Here is a 21,794-nt window from a genome sequence, read left to right on the forward strand (position 1 = left end):
ACTTTTTGGTTCATACACTATTGCATCTAATGCAGTTTTTGGTAATTTCAATTAACTAGATTGTAGCTTTATGGGCCTGGGTCTTCAAGAAACATATGTTCCAACATTCTCCCTGCTTAACTATATCCTTACTCTTGTTGAACTTCTATGACCTTATTGGAAATCAATGCTTCTGATCTTCCAAACGTATTGTTGAGGAGAGACCTAGACGAAATCACTATACAAAATGCTTTGAGATTGCAGGATGTGGAGAGCGTGCTATCCTTAAAAATGAATGGTTCTGCTTGGAGGTAAACCATGTTTTAACTCTGCGTGTATATTGTGCACGAGGGAATTTCCCTGTGCAGAATAATTTTCGCCCAATAATTCGCACGATCACAGCACTTCTGGTAGCAGGTATCTCCTAACTTCCCTGCAGCAGCTTGGCTAAAGCGAGCTTTCCTCTCCTAGCAACTGTTGCTAGGAGGGGCGTGGCTTCGGAGTCGGGCGAGGACGCGTTAGGCGGCCCGCTCCCTCCGCACCGCCCCCCCCCCGGCGTAGACTACACTTCCCGTGATGCTCGAGGGTGGTCTCCGTAGTGACGCCTTTGGTGTTCGCGGAGGGGGAGGGGGAGAAGGAAGGCGGGGGTGGCGGCTGCGAGTTGGGGGCCGTGCTCTTCCCATGTCCCCGACTCGCGCTCCGGCAGCTGCCGCCGCCGCCGCCGCCGCCGCCGCCGCCGCCATGTTGGCTTGAGGGGCGATGACAGGAGGCGGCTGCGGCGTCGGGTACTGAAAAGTGGAGGAGGAGTAGGAGGAGGAGGAGAGACAGAGCTCTGAGAGGAAGCGGTTCCCGGGCTGAGGAGAGGAAGGACCCGGGCTCTTCCGGGGCCCAGCCGAAGTCGGCGTCGCGGGGAGCTCGCGAGGCCGGGGAGGGGAGGGGAAGGCGGAGCCGGGGGAGGCGGAGGCGAGAGAGGAGCGCCGGGAAGCCGGAGACTATGTGTCCTGAGCCCCGCGGCTGCCCGGAGGCGCCCGCGGCCTGAGCCCCGACGGGCCGTGGGGTCTCCTGCCGGGCCGAGCGCCCCGCTTTCCCCGCTCGCCGCCCCGGCTCTCCGGCCCGGGCTTGCGCTTCGGCTGCCAACGAGTTAAATGCCCTTGAGCGCGGGTTTCCGCGGCCCGGCTGGCAACGCCGGCCGCGCGAGTTGAGCCGTTTCCCCGCGCCGTCCGCCGGGGGACGCGTCCATGTGTAGCCACATAGTTATCTGTGTACCGCGGCGCCGGGGCATTCTCCTCCTGCTTAATGAAGACTCGACTTGGGAGCAAGTGTGAATCACTGCCGGGCTGGGAAAGGAGGAAGACGATTTAACCCCCTCCCACCCCGCTCCATGTCCGTGTGTCACTCGGCTCGGTCCACCTGGCGCGGCCGGTCCTGGGGCTGCTGCTGCTGACGACGACGACGGGGCTGCTACCCCAGGAGTTCCCTCCTGGTCTGGCCACACCGCTCCCGGCGATTGTTCCTCTTCGCTCGGAACCTCGGCCCGGCCGGCACTTTGGCTCCGAAAGAACTTATTTTAGGGGGAAGCACACCTCGAACCAGTCAAGATCGTGAAGGTTGATTTCTGTAGCTCGAAGATTTCTCTTTTTTGTTTGTTGTTGTCTCGTTTTGATTTTTTTTTTCGGCGTAAACATCTGGGTATATATATCAAACGGCAAGATGTCCAGTAATGTCCCGGCGGATATGGTAAGTGAAGGATAAGAGTTACGACACCCTTTGATTTAATTGTGGTTTCCAGTCTTATTAAATCAGGATACAGGCGTGGGGTGAAGGTTTGCGGGGGACTCTTGAAAAGCCACGGTGCTGGGGGATCTGGAGAAGTTGGAGGGTCTGGTGTCCCTCTTGAGAAAGTACTGCTTTTAATGCAGATTTTTCTCATTTGTGTTTTCTAAATGATTAAAGACAATGGAGAAGTTGGGAACATGTAGCAAGGTAGCCTGAAGTGGAGAAAATCTCTTCTTCTTTGCTAGAAGCCTCTGAACACTTGTGTCTTTAAAGCTTCTGAAAACGTCAGTGGCAGTGGGCAGAGCGTCCCTGCTAGATACAGAGGTGGACAGGAAAACGGGGATCGTGCTCGGTGGCACTGATCATTAACGCAGTAGGTACAAGCTTGATATTTCCAAAAACAGGGACGTGTTATCTCTTGGAGAGAAACTTGACCAGAATTTGCTGTGAGCTTTTTGAAACGTATGGGTGAGCAAGTATGGCAACAGAAATATTAAGACATTTTGGAATTTTGACAAATCTAGGCTGGCTGTATTTTGGTACTTTGAATGAATATTCCAGGACTTTTGGTACCAAATATTTAGTAGTATTACATCACTGGACTTTTAAAAGCTCATAAAACATATTATTGATTGAGCCTTCATACTGGAATGTTAAGAACCTGAAACAAAAAGTACTCTGCATAAAGGTTAAGGATATGAGACTGTTGACTAACAGGAACTGTGTAGGTTTACAGTGCTGGGAGGTGGGTTTGTATGAGTGTGAAATTACACTTTGCTGTCCTAGGGACAAACGTAATGCAATTAACAGGAAGGTGAATAATCTTGTTTATGAAAGAATTGAAGTTAACATAGTTATGCTCACTTACATGAAGTTAACATTTGAGTGTTTGTATATTTCAGCGAAAAAACAAAATTGAACTTTCCTGGTGATTAAATTTTAAAATGACAGATGTTTCAATAAGAGTGAACCTCATTTACAGGCTGTAAAATAAAAATTAAATGGCTCTAACTGGCATAATTTGACCTTGGTTTAAAGACATTTTGCTAGCGTTTGATTTCCCTTTTAGTGCACTATTTAAATGCAAAGGAACCACAGTGTTCTGTCTCTAGGGTGGCCGCATAGCAACCTTACACTCTCCTTCCTGATTCTTAAAACTCGAGCATTGTCCTTTTAGTTTTCCCTTCCCTCCTGGTGTGCACACGGGAGAATAGTCTCCGGCCTGCTTAAGGATAGCTGGACTTGATTTCCTCCACCCTACTCGCGAAGTTGCCTGGAGAGGTATCTGGACGGAGCTGGAAAATGCTCTTTCCTCTGTTGGATAATTGCTCTGTGGGCTCATCACTTCCAGCAAAGATTGGCTCTCTCTCTGAAGCCTCCATCTTATATCATCGTGCGCACTGTGAGATGTGATCACCCTTCGTACTATTTACTGTCACAGAAGTTGTCGTGAAATAGATTTGTGTCATTAAAACAGTGCCACAACTTTATTTAGGCCCAGTGATGAAGAAAAGCTGGAATGCGGGTAGCATCAGTCACAAATTGAGATGATTTGGGGAATACTGTTTCCAAGTCAGAGAGAAGGTTTGGAAGCTAGTGTTCGTATCAGGGGACCGGGAAGTAGTGCAAGGTTTTATTAATAGCTGCAGTTATAAAATACAACTATTTCTGTTTCAGACTGTATTTTAAGGCCTTGATGATTCTTTGGTGCTTTGAGATCCCGTGATTAAAGGTGATATGCAAGGGCAAAGCAGTATTATGTAATAAACATATAATGCCCTGGTGATGCTATTTCAGAGTGTATCTAAGGTACAGCTCAGATTAGATGGTTCTGAATATTTTTTATGTGTCATTTTCTAGCTGTCCAACTTGTTGGAGGTCTTGAGGGCTTTTTCCAGCGTTAAAACCTTTTAAACCTTCATTTGCTAGTACTTACATTGCATTTTTGCTTAAGAAGTGCCTTTATTTGATATGTACCTAGAATCCTCAACTTTTTGAAATATGACATGATAAATACTGGTTGAAAGTTGTCCATTAAACGCTTCATATTTGTTCAACTTTTTATTATCAGTAATTGACAATCTGCATTTACATCTGTGACTTGAAGTGAGAAGACTTTTACCACTCTTGGAGAGCGTCAGCCGGTCCACTCCCACCTCTTTCCACACTCTGACATTTCCCTTGAAGTACAACTCTAAAGTGATCAGGATACACACTCTTGCAAGTACGAATACATACATTTTTGCTAGATGCAGTAAAAATGTCAAGTTTCTCAGTGGCGACAGTTCGTATGTGCTATTTAGAAACAAATGTTACGCTGTTTCACATGTTAACGGTGCCTGTCAGTCGTATAGGAAAATCCTGTTTAGGAGACGAGGTGGGGCAGTGAAGTTATAACCCCTGTCATGTTTTCATTGGAGATAGTTCATAAATGAGCTATAATAATTGCTAAATCATTTGATGTTTTTGGTAAAGTCTTCTTACGGCAATTATTTTGACTCTAAAATCGATTTTTTAGCATCACTTTTTTATTTTGTAAATATAACTAACATTTAAAATTTATTTTTAAACATTCAGTAAATTTTTTTGTTTACCATAAGTAGTCTCTTTTTCTTACAATCTGAATTTAGCAAGTCAGTCTTTTGAGGATGGGTGGGAGTGGTACCCCCCGTGAATGGATTTGCTAGATTCTTTACAAAAAATAATTTGCAGTTGATACTTTTCCAGTGAACATTCTATAAAGATGTCCTATAAATTATATAAATGTGTTTACTTAAAATGTTGGCTTTTCCTTTGCTAAGAGTGATTGAGTTTGAACTAGGAGATTTACTAACATTCCAGTGTAATAACTTATTTGTGAGAAAAATCTGAAAATATCTGAACAGAATATCATTATAATACATTGTGTTTAAATGATTCATTTTTTTCGCCTCAGCGCAAATCATAGTTTAGGATGGGCAATATTCACTGTTTATAATTGTAGCATGAATTATGTTAATGACTTAGGTTTTTCTGAAAGAAAATGTTTACTCTTTCTGTTAGTAATAAAGCCTAAGGCTGGGTGGATAAGCTGGTAATTTTCTGGATTTGGAAAGTTATCAAGAAATAAATTATTGTATTTATACAACTATTATATAAGACATTTGAACTACTATTTAGAGCTTTGGACTGAAAGTATACTTTATGATATCTGTAAAATTGAAAACCCTACCTAAGAGAGACATTGACAATTAGTGTGAGAATAATGGCAAAGCAATTTTGGTTATTCAGAATGTTTTAGATGATAAAATACAGGAAAACCGTGTATCGTTTAAAACTATTAATGTAAAATTGTAGCAGATGTAACCATTTTTAGTCTGGGGTTAAGTGAGCTAATGATAATTTGAGTTTTTTCAGTGCTTAATGAATATTTTTATTGTAATGTCATATCTGTAACATTTGTGGAAGAAATGTTGGAGCCCTCTAGTGGACAGGAAATTATTAAAATGAATTTCTTTTCAAATTGAAGTTTTATCACTTTTCCAAGTTAAAATGACAGATATAGATTATGCCAGGGGAAAATGTCATGCTCGTTAAAGGTCTAGAGAATAGAAAAATTTTAACTTTGAAGAAAGGGTGTATTAAGATCTAATGCCCAAGCAAGGCAAAAACAACAAATAACATACAAGGGAATCCCCATAAGGTTAACAGCTGATCTTTCAGCAGAAACTGTGCAAGCCAGAAGGGAGTGGCAGGACCTATTTAAAGTGATGAAAGGGAAAAACCTACAACCAAGATTACCCAGCAAGGATCTCATTCAGATTTGATGGAGAAATTAAAACCTTTACAGACTAGCAAAAGCTAGGAGAATTCAATACCACCAAACCAGCTTTACAACAAATGCTAAAGGAACTTCTCTAGGCAGGAAACACAAGAGAAGGGAAAGACCTACAATAACGAACCCAAAACAGTTAAGAAAATGGTAATAGGAACATACATATGGATAACTACCTTAAATTTAAATGGATTAAATGCTCCAACCAAAAGACATAGACTGGCCGAATGGATACAGAAGCAAGACCCGTATATATGCTGTCCATAAGAGACCCACTTCAGACCTAGGGACACCTACAGACTGAAAATGAGGGGATGGAAAAAGATATTCCATGCAAATGGAAATCAAAAGAAAGCTGAACTAGCAGTTCTCATATCAGACAAAATAGACTTCAGAATAAAACCTATTACAAGAGACAAAGAAGGACACTACATAATGATCAAGGGATCAATCCAAGAAGAAGATATGACAATTCTAAATATTTATGCACCCAACATAGGAGCACCTCAATACATAAGGCAAATGCTAACAGCCATAAAGGGGAAATCGACAGTAACACAGTCATAGTAGGGGACTTTGACACCCCACTTTCACCAATGGACAGATCATCCAAGATGAAAATAAATAAGGAAACACAAGCTTTAAGTGATACATTAAACAAGATGGACTTAATTGATATTTATAGGACATTCCATCCAAAGACAACAGAATACACTTTCTTCTCAAGTGCTCATGGAACATTCTCCAGGATCATATCTTGGGCCACAAATCAAGCCTTGGTAAATTTAAGAAAATTGAAATCGTATCAAGTATCTTTTCCAACCACAATGCTATGAGACTAGATATCAATTACAGGAAAACATCTGTAAAAAATACAAACACATGGAGGCTAAACAATACACTACTAAATAATCAAGAGATCACTGAAGAACTCAAAGAGGAAATCAAAAAATACCTAGAAACAAATGACAATGGAGACACGACAACCCAAAAACCTATAGGATGCACCAAAAGCAGTTCTAAGAGGGAAGTTTATAGCAATACAGTCCTACCTCAAGAAACAAGAAACATCTCAAATAAACAACCTAACCTTACACCTAAAGCAATTGAGAAAGAAGAACAAAAACCCCCCAAAGTTAGCAGAAGGAAAGAAATCATAAAGATCAGATCAGAAATAAATGAAAAAGAAATGAAGGAAACGATAGCAAAGATCAATAAAACTAAAAGCTGGTTCTTTGAGAAGATAAACAAAATTGATAAACCATTAGCCAGACTCATCAAGAAGAAAAGGGAGAAGACTCAACAGAATTAGAAATGAAAAAGGAGAAGTAACAGCTGACACTGCAAAATACAAAGGATCATGGGCGATTACTACAAGCAACTATATGCCAATAGAATAGACAACCTGGAAGAAATGGACAAATTCTTAGAAAAGTACAACCTTCTGAGACTGAACCAGGAAGAAATAGAAAATATAAACAGACCAATCACCAGCACTGAAATTGAGACTGCGATTAAAAATCTTCCAGCAAACAAAAGCCCAGGACCAGATGGCTTCACAGGCGAATTCTATCAAACATTTAGAGAAGAGCTAACACCTATCCTTCTCAAACTCTTCCAAACTATAGCAGAGGGAGGAACACTCCCAAACTCATTCTACGAGGCCACCATCAGCGATACCAAAACCAGACAAAGATGCCACAAAGAAAGAAAACTACAGGCCAATATCCCTAATGAACATAGATGCAAAAAATCCTCAACAAAATACTAGCAAACAGAATCCAACAGCACATTAAAAGGATCATACACCATGATCAAGTGGGGTTTATCCCTGGAATGCAAGAATTCTTCAGTATACGCAAATCAATCAGTGTGATAAACCATATTAACAAATTGAAGGAGAAAAACCATATGATCATCTCAAGATGCAGAAAAAGCTCTTGACAAAATTCAACACCCATGTATGATAAAAACCCTCCAGAAAGTAAGCATAGAGGGAATTTACCTCAACAGAATAAAGGCCATATATGACAAACCCACAGCCAACATCGTTCTCAGTGGTGAAAAGCTGAAACCATTTCCTCTAAGATCGGGAATAAGACAAGGTTGTCCACTCTCACCACTGTTATTCAACACAGTTTTGGAAGTTTTAGCCACAGCAATCAGAGAAGAAAAGGAAATAAAAGGAATCCAAATCGGAAAAGAAGTAAAGCTGTCACTGTTTGCAGATGACATGATCCTATACATAGAGAACCCTAAAGATGCTACCAGAAAACTCCTAGAGCTAATCAATGAATTTGGTAAAGTAGCAGGATACAAAATTAACGCACAGAAATCTCTTGCATTCCTATACACTAATGATGAAAAATCTGAAAGAGAAATTAAGGAAACACTCCCATTTACCATTGCAACAAAAAGAATAAAATACCTAGGAATAAACCTACCTAAGGAGACAAAAGACCTGTATGCAGAAAACTGTAAGACACTGATGAAAGAAATTAAAGATGATACAAATAGATGGAGAGATATACCATGTTCTTGGATTGGAAGAATGAACACTGTGAAAATGACTATACTACCCAAAGCAATCTACAGATTCAATGCAATCCCTCTCAAACTACCAATGGCATTTTTCAGAGAACTAGAAGAAAAATTGCACAATTTGTATGGAAACACAAAAGACTCCGAATAGTCAAAGCAATCTTGAGAACAGAGCTGGAGGAATCAGGCTCTCAGACTTCAGACTATACTACAAAACTACAGTAATCAAGACACTTTGGTACTGGCACAAAAACAGAAATCTAGATCAATGGAACAGGATAGAAAGCCCAGAGATAAACCCACGCACATATGGTCACCTTATTTTTGATAAAGGAGGCAAGAATATACAATGGAGAAAAGACAGCCTCTTTGATAAGTGGTGCTGGGAAAACTGCACAGCTACATGTAAAAGAATGAAATTAGAACACTCCCTAACACCATACACAAAAATAAACTCCAGATGGATTAAGGACCTAAATGTAAGGCCAGACACTATAAAACTCTTAGAGGAAAACATAGGCTGAACACTCTATGACATAAATCACAGCAAGATCCTTTTTGACCCACCTCCTAGATAAATGGAAGTAAAAACAAAAATAAACAAATGGGACCTAATGAAACTTAAAAGCTTTTGCACAGCAAGGGAAACCATAAGACGAAAATACAACCCTCAGAATCTGAGAAAATATTTGCAAATGAAGCAACTGACAAAGGATTAATCTCCAAAATTTACGAGCAGCTCATGCAGCTCAATATCAAAAAACCAAAAAAACCCAATCCTAAAATGGGCAGAAGACCTAAATAGACATTTCTCCAAAGAAGATATACAGATTGCCAACAAACACATGAAAGGATGCTCAACATCACTAATCACTGGGAAATGCAAATCAAAACTACAATGAGGTATCACCTCACACCAGTCAGAATGGGCATCATCAAAATATCTATGAAGAATAAATGCTGGAGAGGGTGTGGAGAAAAGGGAACCCTCTTTCACTGTTGGTGGGAATGTAAATTGATACAGCCACTATGGAGAACAGTGTGGAGGTTCCTTAAAAAGCTAAAAATAGAACTACCATATGACCCAGCCATCCCACTACTGGGCATATACCCTGAGAAAACCATAATTCAAAAAGAGTCATGTACCACAATGTTCATTGCAGCTCTATTTACAATAGCCAGGACGTGGAAGCAACCTACGTGTCCATCGACACATGAATGGGTAAAGAAGATGTGGCACATATATGCAATGGAATATTACTCAACCATAAAAAGAAACGAAATTGAGTTATTTGTAGTCAGGTGGATGGACCTAGAAACTCATACAGAGTGAAGTAAGTCAGAAAGAGAAAAACAAATACCGTATACTAACACATATATATGGAATCTTAAAAATAATAATAAAAAAAGCTTCTGAAGAACCTAGGAGCAGGACAGGAATAAAGGCGCAGATGTAAAGAATGGACTTGAGGACACAGGGAGGGGGAAGGGTAAGCTGGGATGAACTGAGAAAATGGCATGGACATATATACACTACCAAATGTAAAATAGGTAACTAGTGGGAAGCAGCCACATAGCACAGGGAGATCAGGTCGGTGCTTTGTGACCACCTAGAGGGGTGGGATAGGGAAGGTGGGAGGGAGACACAAGAGGGAGGAGATACGGGGTTGTGTGTATGTGTATAGCTGATTCACTTTGTTGTAAAGCAGAAACTGACACACCATTGTGAAGCAATTATACTCCAATAAAGATGTTAAAAAAAAAATCCCCCCTGCCCCAAAAAAAGATGTAATGCACAGATTTTCTCTTTACTTACAGCTCTTCTTAATTTTTCGTTCTCTTGGTGGAACTTCTTATTCCCAGTATAAGTTGGGGGGTTCTATGAAGCTAAAGGGTAGATAGTACCATTTATGTATATATACTTATACACACACACACACACACAAACACGTAGGTGACTTGATGAACGGCTTATTAATTAACATATCTCTTATGGAGTGTTTCTCTAAATTGTTTTACTTGAATGTGTCTTAAATTTGGTGTTCTGAATTAGGCATTTTTATTGAGAAAACAAATGACACATTATTTCCCTCTGCTTTGAATGCCTTTTCCTTTCTAGCACTGAATCCTACTCCAGCTCATGTCCCTCTCCTGTGAAAACGGTTTTTAGTTCATTCTACTCCACAGTGATCTTTCCTTCCTGTGAACCATTTTCTGTCAGTGTATTTCAGATTCTTACGTGATGTCAAATTTACATGAATATGTGTCTTACCTTTATTAGATCTCCTGTAATTTCTAAAACAGAATAGACATTTAAAAACTGTTGAGGGGCTTCCCTGGTGGCGCAGTGGATGGGAGTGCGCCTGCCGATGCAGGGGATAACTACGGGTTCGTGCCTCGGTCCGGGAAGATCCCACGTGCTGCGGAGCTGCTGGGCCCGTGAGCCATGGCCGCTGGGCCTGCATGTCAGGAGCCTGTGCTCCACAGCGGGAGGGGCCGCGGCAGTGGGAGGCCTGCGTACCGCAAAACAAAACAAAACAAAAAAAAAACTGTTGAGAGTTTTCTTGACTCCTAAAGCATTACTCTCTCTGTTACTTATGGGAAAGGTAAATATTGTCCCATACTACTACTATTTATAATAATGGTGTTAAATATGAAGTCTGTGATGTCTGCTTCTATTACTATTTGGAATATGAAAAATATATTTTTAGTGTAAGGCTTGAAGTTATTTTAAATGATCGATAAAGTACTGATGACTCTACTGGTTTTCATAACATGGAACAGTAAATATGATTTAGGAGACTGAAGTATATACTTCTTAAATATGCTCTAAGAATTCCTCTCATTCTGAGGGGGGAAAAACTGAAAGTGACTAGAATTCATGGTAACTAAAAACCCTGGGTAATAAATTTTTCTGAATCAGTAAATTTTTTGAATACCTAAAGGTTGTTTTGGGGACTATCCCAATTTGTTTTGGATTACTGTCCTATTTGCTTACGTGTAATATGCTACGCATAATTTACTTTCCGTGACTTAGAGCCATCATTTGAATAATATTGATTCACTTCAATGAAGTTCATTGACTCCTTCACTGTGTAATCATTATTCTATAAACTATAGCTGTCATACCCTAAGCATCTAATATAGATTGTGAAGCCTTATGCCCCTTCACTACTAGTAATTTACAAAGTGAGATGAGGCAAGTCAGTTGCGATGTGAGAATAAAAATATTAGAACTTCTAGTTGTTATTTTGTGCTCCAAAAAGAGGGAAGAATTGAGGTTTTGAATTAAAATATGGATTGGATCTGAAAAAGCCTCGAGGCTTTTCTAGGTCCACGTTCTCATGAGCATGGTTTGCTGGGGGAAGGTGTGGGAATTTTGTAATGTGGAGAACAAAAGCAGCACCATGAGTTTCTCAAAGTTTCTACAGCTTTTCTGTCATAGTGTATTATATAGTTACTTTTAAAAATAGGGGAGCAGAGGTTCACTGTCAAAGTACTTAAAGAATTGTAGAACTCAAAGCTGAATTACACATTTTTATTTTACAAAAGATGAAAATTTTAGATACTGATATTTTCCATGATGGCAAGAAGCTATCAATAGTATGCTACCTGGCAGATAATTTTTTTTTTTTTTTTTGGCGGTACGCGGGCCTGTCACTGTTGTGGCCTCTCCCGTTGCGGAGCACAGGCTCCGGACGCGCAGGCTCAGCGGCCACGGCTCACGGGCCCAGCCGCTCTGCGGCATGTGGGATCTTCCCGGCCCGGGGCACGAACCTGTGTCCCTTGCATCGGCAGGCGGACTCTCAACCTCTGCGCCACCAGGGAAGCCCAGCAAATAATTTTTAGAAAACAATTAGTTGTCTCTTTAAGGCAAAATTGACATTTTTAACCAGTAAGTGAAAAAAATACCTGCTTTTCAGAAGTGTTATGGAGAGAACATTTGAAAACATGTTTAGATTTTTCCAGTCTGTTGAAAAATCTTCCTCATAGAGAATTTCAGTGGGCTTTAGACCCGTTTATTAGAAACGTAAAAAGCAACACATTTTCCTTAGTTTGCAAAAATATCTGACTGACATCAGGTAAAATAAAATTGTGATAACATTGACATCAAGAAACTGACTTTTAACAAAGACTTGTGCATATTTAGTGATACAATGGAAAAGTGATATGATTTTGTGAACCAGTAAGTGACATAGTGTTCTATATGGATCTATGCATTTGTGAGCTAGGTTTTTCAGTTACGACTTGACTTCTCTTAAAACCAAGTTTCAGAGTACATTGAACTTTACAAAAGGGGAAAGCAAGATTTTAAAAAATAAAGAGGCGTATTCAGTAACAGTGCTCTTACTTAGTATGTTAACAGTAATAGTATTTTTAGTGATTGCAATATTAAAACAGATAATGTTTAAAATAGTTAATAATTAAAACAATATTTTAATATTTTAATTCTGTTTTAGTATACGTTTTATAATAGACATAAAATATATGGTTTATAAATGAATATATATATCGGGAGTATATGCTGAAGTATTTTATAGTTGGGATGTTCAGTCAAAAAATTTTAGAAGTTGTGTGTAAGATGATTTAAGATTTGTAAGTATTTTAAGTTCTGTTTGATATTTATAGTTTTCCCATCTCCTGCCTTGTTAAGCAATTACATTTTTCTGTGGTAAGTACCTATTCCTCTCTAACTTTTTACAGTTGCTGATTCTAATTTGCTGTGGGTGTGGAAACCAGATTTTCAAAGTTTATTAGAATAAAGTGTGTTAAAAATGAGCAAATGGTGTCCAAGTGAGATTTTTAGGAGTTCTTACGGTAAAGTGCATACTCTTTATTTCATGGACTCGATCATGTCTGTTTTGGTTGCTTAGAGTTCTGTTTACTTCAGGGCTTATCTTTTTTGGCTGTTAGCTGTGTTTTGCAGAGATGTAGATTCTTGCAGGGATGAACTAGGTAGATGATTAAAAAAATAAAATTACATGTGTAGCTTTATTTTGAGCTCATAGGGGAGAGATGCTAACATTTGTTGTGTACTAGCAGTTTCCCAGGCAGATGCTTGGCATTTTACAGGATAACATTTAGTTTAATCCTCTCAGTGACCCTGGATAAATAGGCTGGTATATAGAAAAAGAAGCAGCTATTACCCACCAGGAGAAGACCACCAGGAACACATCTGTAGTGGAACGAGTCAGGTTTATTGACTTGCTGCAGCGAGGAGGAGCCTGTGCCTGAGCGGCCATGCAATCTCCTGAAAGGGTATCCGGAGAGGTTCTTGCTGGGGTTTGCACTGTGCCTAATGATTCTGATGAGAGAGCAGGGAAGTGGAGACTAGCTCTGGACTGAATGCTGCGTACACAAAGTGGAAGTGGGTTGCTAATCAGATCTTTCAGCTGTCTTTGTTTAGGAGTCAGGAGAAAGGAAGGGGGCTGGGGGAGAGTGTTGGTCATTTTGGAGCTGTGGAGTGGCCCTGGGAGAGTTTATTACCTGTTGGTCTTCTGTTGGCTTTGTCTGTCTCTGTCTTTTAGAGGCATCACAGTGTGATTGTCAGCAGAGCTGTTTTTACTTTCTCACAGCCTAGGTTCAGAGAGGGTAAGGAACTTCTTTGGAATCAGGAGTAGCTAGGAAAATGCAGAGCTAGGGTAGGAATTTGGGTCTCATGGCAATAGTGATAAACACACTAAGCCCTTGCCCCCTACCATACCTGAGCAGACAGTGCTAAATCCCTTAGGCACTCCTTCCTAAGCAAAATACCTCAGGTTCCCTCCCAAAACCGTGTTCCAGGTATCCTTGCAAAATACTATGTAACCTCTGGGTTGGAATGATTTTAATGCAGGTGGATTTTCTTATTAGTTGCTAAAATTAAAGGGAGTTTTCTTTAAACTTGTTGGAATTTTGAGTCCTCTTATATTTATATTATACAATAGAACTTTTTCCTATAAACTTACCACTTTGAATGCAGACTATTATTGTTATATATATATACATATATATATACATATATATACACACACACACATATATATATATATATACACACACACACACACACACAAAACACATAGATTGATTTAGTGCTTTTAGGGTATTTTGTTTTTGTCTTCATACTAGTATAACTGCTTATGTATGATGCAGATCTCTGTTGATAGATTCAAATCTAGTAGCATTTTTTTATGGTCTAAATAAAATATATACTTGGGCAATTTTCTTTGACTAGATTTTGAGAAGAAAGTGTTCTTTCTGCTGAAGAAAATTGTCTTAAGTTACGCATTATATCTTTTGTTTATGAACATAAATTAAGATGGCAACTCATTATGCCTAGACAAAATGTTCTCTCATGATATGTTTAATTTTCTTCACTTTCATATAAAATTAGTCTTTTTGCCTTAGAAATACTCGTGCTTTTGTATCCTGCTTTTTTCATTTAGTCATATATGATTAACAGTTACCCATACAAACAAGTTATAGAACCATATTATAATTTTGAACTGATTCTGATAAGTGTACATAAATTGTTTAGCTATTCCATATTCATATAGCATTTAAAAGCTATTATAAACAGTGTCATAATACATATCTTAGAGTATATCTCTGTGCCTTGTCTGATTATTTTCTTAGGATAAAATGCTTGAATGTAGTTGCTGTGTGTTTAGATATGTGTTTAAAATTGGGGGGATGGGGGAGGGATACACATTTACTAATTTTAAAGCATCCTTGAATTTCTGGATAAACCTAACTTTTTCACTATACATTATCTTCTTAATATGCTAGAATATATTTCGTTTACATTGCATTTTTGTTCATGAAAAGGATTGACGAGTAATTTTTAATTTCTTGTAAAGTCTTTGACACTTTTAGGTATCAAGGTTATGCTGACTTCATAAAGTGACCTGGGAAATGTTTTCTGTTCTCTGAGTTTGTGAAAATTGATTTTATTGCATCCATAAATGTTTGGAAGAATTCACTGGTGAAGCCATTTGGAGTTTTCTTGTGGGAATTATTGATTCTGTTTCTTCAGTTCATGTAGGACTATTCACGTTTTCTATTACTTCTTTGTCAATTTTGACAAGATTTGCTTTTACGGCATTTGTCTGTTTTATCTAAATTTTCCAATGTGGCTTACATTTTTTTACAGTATCCTTTCATTATCTTTTTAATGTTTGTAGTATCTGTAATGATATGTGCTTTTAAAATCTGATTGTTGGTAATTTGTGCTGCTTCTTGATCACCATTGATTTTCAAAGAGCCAATTTTCAGATTTAAAAAGTTCTTTATTTTCTATTAGGTTCTGCTTTTACTTTTATTTCTTTCCTTCTATTTCTTAAAAAAATTAATTTGCTGTTCTTTTTAAAGTTTCTTGAGATGGATACTCAAATCAGTAGTGATCAGTCTTCTCTTTTTAATGTATGCGTTTAAGTCTATGAAATTTCCCTATAAATGCAACTTCAGCTGGATCTCACGAGTCTGATATATCATATTTTTATTACTCAATTAGAATTGTTATAAATTTTCCATTGTGGTTTCTTTGATGCATTGGTTATTTAGAAGTATATTGCATAATGTGTAAGCATTTGGGGATTTTCTAGCTATATTCTTATTGTTGATATCTAGTTTAATACTACTGTGGTCTAGGATCTTTCTTTCTCTGATTTCAGTTGTTGGTAATTTGTTGACACTTGCTTTCTGGTCAGTGTTAGAAAATTAAGTGTGGTGTGATTAATATCATGTAAGTAAAGTTTATTAATCATGTTCAAATCGACTGTATCACTACCAACTTCTTTGTCTTTTTTATCACTTCATTGAGAGAAATGTGTTAAAATCTCCAACTGTGTGAGGATTCATCTATATGTCTTTTTAGTTCTCTCAAATTTTTGCCTTATATATTTTGAGGCCAAGTTCTTGGTTGCAAATAAATTTACAAATAAATTTGTTGTATCTTCCTGTTGGATTGATCCTTTTATCATTATCTCTAGTAATAATTTTTGCCTTAAAGTCTGGTTTTTTTGGATATTATATAGTACCTTTTTTTTTTAACTTCTCTTTCCAGCTATTTCTTTAAAACCTTTCTTTGTCCTTATAGCTTAAGATGAATCTCTTTATGCATCATAGTTTTTTTTTTTTATTGGAGTATAAATGCTTTGCAATGTTGTATTAGTTTCTGCTGTGCAATGAAGTGAATCAGCTATATGTATACCTATAATCCCCTCCCTCTTGGACGTCCCTCCCACCCCCAACCCATCCCATCCATCTAGGTCATCACAGAGCACTGAGCTGAGTTTCCTGTGCTTTATAGTGTGTTCCCACTAGCTACTTATTTTACGCATGGTAGTGTATATATGTCACTCCTAACCTCCCAATTCGTCCCACCTTCTCCTTTCCCCACTGTGTCCACATGTCCGTTCTCTACGTCTTTTTGTCTGTTCCTACCCTGCAAATAGGTTCATATGTACCATTTTTCTAGATTCCACATATACGATATTTGTTTTTCTCTTTCTGTCTCACTTCACTCTGCATGACAGACTCTAGGTCCATTCACATCTCTACAGATGACCCAGTTTCGTTCCTTTTTATGACTGAGTAATATTCCATTGTAAATACGTACCACATCTTCTTTATCCATTCGTCTGTCATTGGACATTTAGGTTGTTCCATATCCTGGCTATTGTAAATAGTGCAGCAGTGAACAGTACATGTGTGTCCTTTTGAATTACAGTACATGTGTGTCCTTTTGAATTACAGTTTTCTCAGGGTATATGCCCAGTAGTGGGATTGCTGGGTCATATGGTAGTTCTATTTTTAGTTTTTTGAGGAACCTCCATACTGTTTTCCACAGTTGCTGCACCAGCTTCCATTCCCACCAACAATGTAGGAGGGTTCCCTTTTCTACACACCCTCTTCATAAGCTGGGATTCTTTTTTTTTTTTTAAATAAGTTTATTTATTTATTTTTGGCTGCTTTGGGTCTTTGTTGCTATGCGTGGGCTTTCTCTAGTTGCGGCGAGTGGGGGCTACTCTTCGTTGCGGTATGCGGGCTTCTCATTGCGGTAGCTTCTCTTGTTGCGGAGCACGGGCTCTAGGCACATGGGCTTCAGTAGTTGTGACACATGGGCTCAGTAGTTGCGGTGCATAGGCTCTAGAGTGCAGGCTCAGTAGTTGTGACACACGGGCTTAGTTGCTCTGAGCCATGTGGGATCTTCCCGGAGCAGGGATCGAACCCGTGTCCCCTGCATTGGCAGGTGGATTCTCAACCACTGTGCCACCAGGGAAGCCCTAATTCTTTCCTTTCTTTCTTGGACTATGAATTCACGTATGTTAGGTCATTTCACAGTTTTCATACTATTTTTACCCCCTCTGTGTATCTGGATATTTTTGCTGAACTATCTTCAAGTTTACCTATCATATCTCCTCTGTCCAATATCCAGTTATACCCAATTATTGAGTTCTTAATTTCAGTTTTTGTATTTTCAGTCCAAAACCTTATACAGATTCAAGTTCTCACAGTGTTTTACCTATTTTCTTGAGTATATAAACATTGTTGTAATGTTTCTGTCTGATAACTCTAATACCTGCATCACCCATGAGCTTATTTCTGTTGTCTGCCTTTTGATCATTTGATCCTTTTTTCCAGTATGCCTGGTAATGTTTTATTAACGTTGTGATGAAAAATTATGAGGATCAGAATGATGTTATCTTTCTTCAGATAGAAAAATATTATTTCTTAAGAAATTTTTAAATTTATTTTTTTGGCTGCACCGTGTGGCACGCAGGATCTTAGTTCCCCTTCCAGGGATCGAACTTGTGCCCGCTGCAGTGGAAGTGTGGAGTCTTAACCACTGGACAGCCAGGGAAGTCCCAGAAAAATGTTATTAATATTCTCTGGCAGGCAGTTAGGACAACATTGATCACTTTGATTCATCAGTGATTGATAAGACATAAGCCTGAATTCCGGGTAATCAGGAAATTCAAACAGCCTCTTAGCACGTAGCTCTTTTGAGGTCTCATTTAAAAGTCTGAAGTATTTACCAAGATGCCTCTTCCTTGGCAAGCCCTGAATTTTAAGTATTGTGAGGCTGATGAAAGTTCTGCTCAGCTTTTAGCCTCTTTGCAACATCTTTTTGAGGAGTTTTCCTGCACTTCATTCCATGTTCAGCACATTCCTGGAGGGCAAAAATTGAGCAGAATGATGGGCTCATGCTTTGTGGTTCCTTTTTATCTGGGATCCTCAATTCCTAGCTGCCTTGGTGTGGTACAGAATTCCGATTCTTGTCTTCCCAGCCCCGTGGGACTGACAGAAGCTCCGAGATGCTGCTTTCTGCTTGGCCTGTATACCCCGTAGTGGTAATCGGCAAATACCTCAAGGGGGAAGTGGGGACCTTCTATGTGTCTCCCTCCTCAAGGCTCCTGACGTCCTGGCTCTCTCGGTTGTTCTCTCTGTTCCTTTAGATAGCTCAGTTTGTTTGGTATTTTATGTCACTTTTATAGTTGTTTTCAGTGGGAAGTTTGGTCTGATATTGCTCTTCCCTCAGCTTGACCTAATTGTCCTTTCTGTCTGTGCTTTAGTGTCCCCTCCCTCCCTCCCTCTATTTTGGCTGTAGGATCACCAGGTTTTTTTCCTCTCGCTTCTATCCTAATAGTAGCTATGAATAGCTAAAATTAATTAAATTCTTAACTGTGTTACTTACCATGGCACCATCAGCCAAGCATTTGCTTAAGTCAGACATCTAGGAGTCATCTTTGATTTCTTCCGTTCCCTCATCCCCCAAATTCAATCCATTTCAAACTGTATCTGGAATCCATCAAGTCCTCTTCATCTCCTTGCTACCACCATATTGCAAGTACCATCGCTGTCTCCTGGACTATGGCATTAGTCTTGGAACTAATTATTCTACCTCTTTTCACATTCCCCTGTATTACACTTTCCAAAAATAGCTCTAGTGATTTTTATGAGGTGTAAATTGGATCATCTGTCCCTCTGAAGAAAACCAGAGAACTTCAGCAGCTTTCCACTGAAGAATAAAGTCCCATAGAATCAAGTCACAGATCCTTACAGTGGCCCTTCAGAGTCCTGCATCATCTGGCTTCTGCCTGTCTGTATGATCTTACCTCCTTTGGCTTCCTGTGCTTCAGTTACACTGCGTCCTCTCAGCTCCTCAGAGGCCACAAGCTCTTTCCCACACTTGGGCTGAGTCTTTGTACGTATCAGTCCCTTTGCCGGGAATCCTTATCCGTGTACTTTTGTGCCCTACATGTATGGGTAATGACTTCTTAGCTTGCCTGTCCTCAGAGATACTTTTTCTGCCCACATCTAAGGTTGAATTCTCTCACTCCCTTGGTTTCTGACTCAGGACCCCATAGGCTTCCTCTGTGACACTTGTCACACTTGGTAATTCGTTTGTTTGTCTTTAGATTTATTTTAGTTGTCCTAGATTCTACGAGGATAGGTATATCTCTTTCACTGGCCACTGTAGCCAGTAAGTATGATGCCTTCTGTATTCTTCATAAATATTTGTGGGTTAAAGGAGTAAATTACATTAACTCTGTGTAAATTACATTTACACTGTGCCAAGTTAATTACTTGAAACAGATTTAATCCAACAAAAACTCTCAGAACAAGCTTATCAGGTAGGTAGGTGCTAGTATTAGCTGCATTTTATTGATGAGGAAAGTGAGACTTAATGATATTTGGTCTTTTTCCTGAAGCCAGCCAGCTAGGTGGGCCTTTTTGTATTCTTGGATATTTTTGCATTTCTAACTTTTGACCATTCTTTACCTTTTTAATGTCATATCCTTTTCATTATATCTTAAAGCTAATGACTGTGCTTATACTGACATTCTGGTATTTCAACTTCAGCTTCTTGCATTTGCTTAATGTTTTAAAATAGCCAAAATTTCAGAAAGGAAATTAGAAATTTGTAATGGAAGTTGAAAAGGTATTAATAGGATTTAAATACTTGAAGTGGTGGATTTGCAGTGTGGCTGTCGAGTATTGTGAGTGATTTTTCAAGCTATAAAGTCTCTCTCATTACTTTGTGAGTAAACAGAAAGCCTATGTTAAAATTAATTACATATATTTGAATATAGTATATATGAAACACATATTTGAAGAAAATATGTTTGAGCCTTTTGTACTTAAAGGACTGTTATATAGATTTTTACTTTTAGCACTCAATATAATCAATATAATTTCCAAGTTAGATATCAGTTTACTTCCATACTTATCATTATATGCGTAGTAATCCTGCTATTTTTATTTCTTCGCATCATTCAGTCAATCAGCAAGTGTTTGTTGAGCAGGTGCTATATGCCAGGCACTGTTTTAGGCTCTGGTGTACAGTGGTGAATGAAGCAGACAAATTTCCTCCCCTAATGGAGCTTACATTTAAGTAGTAGGGAGACAGACATTAAACACAATAAATAAGTAAAATATATAGTATAATAGATGTTGGTATTTTTCTCCAGAGAAAAATAAAGCAGGAGAGGGGGTTGGAGAGTGCTGAGAGAGAACTCCTGTGCAGTTCAGTTTTAAATCATGCCATCAGGGGAGAACTCACTAAGATGTCGACATCTGCACAAGGGTCTGAAGGAGCTACAGCCATCCAGGTATCTTGGGGAATCACATTCCAGGCAGAAGGATTATGTCCTCGTTTGATTTCTTTGTTCCTTTTCAGTTTCTCTCACTGCCAGTCCTTCCCTTAAATTTTTGTGTTTCTCATGGTTTTCGTTTTCTGTCCTTCTCTGTCATCTAAGAGATCAGTATCTTTCTCACTAACTTGTGCAACAAACATCGGATGCCAGTGTACCAGATCCATCCTGTCAGTAGTCAGAGCTAACCAGTTTTCTCTAATGTCTCTCGGATGAATTTCCTGTTCTTTATCTCCACTACCTTCAGCCAGGTCTTCATCCAGGTATCGTTCCTCTTTATCTACTGCTATTTATCTGCCTTTCACCCTTTTCCCAGGTTTGTCTTTTGAAAACACAGATCTCATCATGTAACTGTTCTACTTAATAACACTTGGTTATCACTCACAGGCCAGGCTCCTTGGGTGGTGGCATTAAGGCTCTTAGCAGTTGGGTTTCAATCCAGCCTCATCTTCTGCTGTTGCCCGCTGTGTGTGCCCTGTGTTTGGATTGTAATGAATCAGTCCTCTGCTTGCCCACAGATCTTTCAGTTAACATTTATGCTTCTCTCTTTCATCCTTGCTTAGCCTGCCCTTTCTGCTTAGGAGCACCTCTCCCCTCCCTTCTTGCTTCATTTCCACTGAATACTTGTTCTCGACTGCAGTGTTAATTCCTTGGTAATGCCTTAATTACTTGGTCAAGGACTTCATCATTATAAGTATAGCACGTGCTAGGAGCTCCAAACCAAAGGGACAGTTGAGGCAAAGCTGTTTCCTGGGAGGGACCAAGGGAAAAAAGCCAGAGTAGCAGGACGGTTTTCTCCTTCAAGCGTTGCCAGCAGTGTGAAGCACCAAGTCCAGGGGGACAAAGCTAACGTAAATCCTGGTTAGGTTTCAGCATCTTGGTTCCGATGAGCCTAGGATTGCTAGGTAGTGATGAGTCTCAGCATTATTTGCTGTACCATCATAACACCAGGTGAATAAGGCCCGGTCCACAGAGAACCCAGATAAAAGGATTGGAATTCCAGCTAATTGGTCTGGAGTTCAGAGCTGAGCCTCTTAATCAAT

The 21,794-nt window shown here is 39.3% G+C and overlaps 1 protein-coding gene across 1 annotated transcript in view; it reads left to right on the plus strand.

The window, feature by feature from the left end:
* The first annotated feature begins 970 nt into the window (after nucleotides 1-970).
* UBL3 (ubiquitin like 3) overlaps nucleotides 971-21,794 on the plus strand; it is a 70,074-nt gene continuing 49,250 nt past the window's right edge. Inside the window, exon 1 of the mRNA XM_027116580.1 lies at nucleotides 971-1,716. Coding sequence (XP_026972381.1) covers nucleotides 1,690-1,716 — 27 coding nt within the window. The 5' untranslated portion in view covers nucleotides 971-1,689. The remainder of the gene's footprint in view (nucleotides 1,717-21,794) is intronic.

This window comes from Aethalodelphis obliquidens, unplaced genomic scaffold (assembly GCF_003676395.1).
Source record: "Aethalodelphis obliquidens isolate GAN/ISIS:26980383/991018 unplaced genomic scaffold, ASM367639v1 scaffold16, whole genome shotgun sequence".
NCBI classification, from domain to species: Eukaryota; Metazoa; Chordata; class Mammalia; order Artiodactyla; family Delphinidae; genus Aethalodelphis; species Aethalodelphis obliquidens.